The sequence below is a fragment of the Plasmodium reichenowi genome, chromosome 14 (genome assembly GCF_001601855.1).
Source record: "Plasmodium reichenowi strain SY57 chromosome 14, whole genome shotgun sequence".
Lineage (NCBI taxonomy): Eukaryota > Apicomplexa > Aconoidasida > Haemosporida > Plasmodiidae > Plasmodium > Plasmodium reichenowi.
In genome coordinates this window covers 3,067,153-3,071,856 of record NC_033659.1, presented here as the reverse complement: position 1 = coordinate 3,071,856, position 4,704 = coordinate 3,067,153, and the positions used below count along the sequence as shown (strand labels likewise).

At 15.5% G+C, this 4,704-nt stretch overlaps 1 protein-coding gene across 1 annotated transcript; it reads right to left on the bottom strand.

Moving 5' to 3' along the window:
- Positions 1–1,610: 1,610 nt before the first annotated feature.
- Positions 1,611–2,144, bottom strand: PRSY57_1475200 (early transcribed membrane protein 14.2; the record flags this gene model as incomplete). Its single annotated transcript, XM_012910348.2, has 1 exon — positions 1,611–2,144. The coding sequence occupies one exon, from the start codon at positions 2,142–2,144 to the stop codon at positions 1,611–1,613; it is 534 nt and encodes a 177-aa protein (XP_012765802.2).
- Between the last annotated feature and the right edge of the window lie 2,560 nt (positions 2,145–4,704).

Sequence of the window (4,704 nt, the reverse complement as noted above, 5' to 3'; positions counted from 1 at the left end):
AAAAAACAAAAAACAAAAAAAAAGCAAAAAAAACCTACAAACAAAAAACAAAAAAAAAGGAAAAAATCCAACAAACAAAAAAAAAACACTAAAAAAAAGCAAAAAATCCAACAAACAAAAAAAAAACACTAAAAAAAAAAGAAAATAATGAAATACATACAATATATTACTTCTTTATCACTTTATTTCCATCTTTATTTCAATATAATATATTATAATAAATTTTTTTTTTGGAGTTAGGGAAGGGAAAAAACGAGTATCTTTCATTCCTTTATATTTTACTATAAAAAAAAATACTCTATATTTTTATATAGAACCCCAATTTTTTTTATTGATATATTTATATATATATAATAATATCATACTATATATTCAGAATTAAAGTCTTCCTTTTCATACAATTGTATAATATATATATATATATATATAATATATATATATATGGTATATTTACTTTAAATTTATTTATTTTTTTTAATTATATTTTCAAAATATTACACTAATTTTTCCATTTTTTTTCTAATTTTTCTTCATTCTTTTTATATTCCATAACGAATTATAAATAAAATAAAAATGAATCCCTCGGTTTATAATATATGGGGAGAATAATAATTTGCCTGCATTGGTATTAGGGTAATGATATAAAAAACACCTTATTTTTCTTGCTTTGGAACTTTTTTTTTCTTAACATGATTTTTATTATATTTTTTATCACATGATTGATTTTATATGACTTTTATTTAAAAGCATATATGAATAAAAATATTTATTTTAAATTTTCAAAGGATTAAAAGAAAAAAAAAATTTTACTGAATATTTAATTCTTATAAATAGGATGATAAAATTTTTATAATATCAGAAGTATAAGCATAATTGATTATTATTAAATGGAAAAATAATTTTTGCATAAATATATATATATATATAATATAATAAATATATATATTGGCTTAAATTTTTTTTTTTTTTTTTTTTTATGTATTTATTAATGAGGTTTCCAAAAATTAAGTATCCACAATTTATTTGTAATTTTTTTTAATATTATTAAAAAAAATAAATTTTAAGAGAAACATAATTTTTTTTATTTTAAATATAAATTTTTAATAATTTGTAATAATTATCTTAATTTGGCATAAAATAAATAAATATATCTCTATGCATATTTTTTATGTGATAATAAGATGAAAAAAAAAATATAAAATTAGTGCATACCTTTCCAAATCCACACATAGGAAAAAAAAAAAAAAATTTTAATAAAAAATAAAAACATATATGTTGTATTATATATGAAGTAAGTTATTATGTTTTTTTTTTTTTCTTATGTAAAATTTTTTTTATTTTTTCTTTCTTATTAAATTGCTTCAGAAATAAGTTTAAAAAAAAGTTTTAAAAAAATCTTAAAAAAAACAATATATATATATATATATATATATATATATATATATATATATATATATATATATATATAATATATTATATATGTGCAATATAATAAAAAATGTTAGTACATTATTATTACCCTCATACTTTTTGTACAGAAAAAATTTCATCAGACAATCTTATTATATATATATATATATATATATATACTTATTTATTTATTTAATCTCTTATGAATAATAAGATAAAGTTTTACTATAATGTCTCATAGAATTTCTTATATTATATAATACATATTTACTCAAACTTTGTATTTCCTTCATATAATCATCTGTAATTTTTATATTTTTATTTTCAAGTTGATATGTTAATATCTTTTGTATTTCTTCTTGAGATGGTATTATTTTTTCAATATCCTCAATTTCGCTTTTGTAACTTTTTTTAGTTTTCCATATTCCAGCTGCTATAGCTCTATTTAAAATACTATCCATATCCTTACCAACTTCATCCCAAATAGTTTTCTTCTTTTCCTTAAAATGACTATTAATACCCATACCAAATATAGCTATTCCAAGAATGGCACTTAGAGTACCTATAACTGAGTAAACTAATTTCTTCCTTCTTTTTTTGTTTAATAATTTATCTGGATTTTCTTTTAAAAGCATATTTTTTTTTTCCTGTAATTCGTTGCATACATTTCCGCGTCCTAATAATCCAATCATGAGCATAATGAAAAGAAAAAAATATACTTTTATTAATTTCATTTTGTAAAAGAGGTATCAAATTATAACATAATCGAAAGTTATATTATGTTCACGGCACATAAGTATAAATATATATATAAATATATATATATATATATATATATATATATTTATTTATTTTTTTGTTTATAAAATGTTTTCATAAAAAAAAAATAATTATAATAAATACATGTTGAAATTTTTATTCCTTTTTCATATCATATTTTTGCGAATTAGTAAAAACAACAGATTCTTTTAATGTACACATTTTATTTAATCCTTATATAAATAAAAAAGAAATTTTATTTGATATTATTTATTCTTTTTTTTGTCATTTTTTTTTTTTATTTTATTTTTTTTTTTTTTTGTTATACTACTAACCATTATAATGTGGAGTATTTATATTTAGTATTAAAAATGTTTAATATCAGACATAGATTGCATGCTAATTTATAAATGGACAAAAAAAAAAAAATAGTCAAAAATATAAATATAAAATAAATATGTATATATATATATATATGTAACCAGCAAAGAATTTATCAATTTTATAAAAATAGAATAAAAAAAAAAAAAAAGCAAGATTATTTCTTTATAATTTCTATAAACGTTTTCTAACGAAACCACTTCCCGAACTAATCCGACATGTAAAAGTTTCAAATTTTTTATTAAAATAAAAATATTTATATATAGCCAAGGACATATATATATATATATATATATATTGCTTATATTTTTTAATTTTCTTTTTTTTTTTATCTTGTGTCCAGTTTATATAAATAAAATTTTATCACATCCAATGTTCATATACTTTTATGAAACCATTAACAGAACAAGACATATTATTTTTCATAAGTATGACACAATATATTCATTAAAGGTACTCATTTTACTATTTACATTATATATTTATTCATAAGAAGAAAATATAAGTAGGAATATGTAATGTATGAAAAAGCAAAATTACATGCATATTAAATTTTTTTTTTTTTTTTTGCAATCATTAAAAATAATAAAAAAGATTAATCTTAAAAATTATAAATATTATAGTTATATTACAATTTTTTTTTGTTTTTTATTTAAATTATATCTCCTTTATTATTTTGAAATAAATTCCCTTTTAATATAATGATACAGATTAATATAATAATAATTTTATTTCATATATCAAGCAATTTTTTTAATTTTTTTTTTCCCTATACCTTTATAATATTATACACTTATAAATATATATATATATATATATATAATATATCATTTTTTTATAATTAATATGAAATTAAGATAAAAAGAATGCATGCTTTTTTTTAACATATGTATATTTGTTTATACGAAGGCAATTATAATATATCTTTACTTACTATAATGTGATTATATGTTTCAAATATAATTCAAATAAAAACTAAAAAGAATTAAAAGTATAAATAAATAAATAAATAAATATATATATATATATATATATATATATATATATAAATATATTTTTTTTTTTTAATCATATATATTATAGTACATGCCGTACTATAACAAAACAAATAAAAATATACTATTTGATCTATATACAAAACATGTTTACCATGTATTATTGTTTCTTTTTTTTCTTTTTTTTTTTTTTTGGAATACATGCCAAAATAAATAACCCTGCCTATAACTAAATATATACACATATATTAATAATATATTTTAAAGGATGTGTTTTCCCTAATATTATAAAAATATTATTAATCTTTCAATCGTTTTAGAATATGAATATTATAAATATAAAAAGATATTATATTTTTAGGCACTAATTTTTTACATTATTATTTTGATATTATTTATTCAATACTATTTGATTATAGTTAATAATATCTTAAATTAGTCATTTATTATATTGTTATATAATGGTTATATAATAGCCTTAAGAAATTGTTGTATCATTATTAAAATATACTCATATAAAATAATACGATAACAGTTACTTTTTTCTTTCTTTTTTTCTTTTTTAATTTTATATTATAAAAATAATAGTAGAACATGTATTTATATTTATAAATATTATTTATTTTGGAAGAAATACCATATATTATGTATAAATAAATAAATAAATATATATATATATATATTTATTTATTTATATTTATATTTCCGTTCTAAATTTATTCTATATGAAAAATGTACAAATAAAAATTCTAAAAAGGATGAATGTATTAATAAATATGTACATTTCAATTCATTAATTTGTTTACCTTTTCTTCATAACGTTTTCTTCAAAATTATTATTTCATAGCTATCCTTCTAAACTTTATTTTATATCTCATTGGTACTAAGAATTTTATTTTAATCGTATTTTTTTTATTTTTTTTATTTTGATATGAATAATATATAATAATAGGAACAAAACAGAGTTAATCAAAATTATTTATACAAACAAATTTTTTTTTTTTAATTCTTATTATAATTTAAATAAATATTTTTTTTTTTTTTTTTTTTTTTTTAATAAAATATTTTTAAAAATATTTTTTTTTTATTTTTTTTTTAAAATAAAAAAAAAAAAAATAAAAAAAAAAAAAAAAAAAAAAAAAATTATTTATATTTTAAT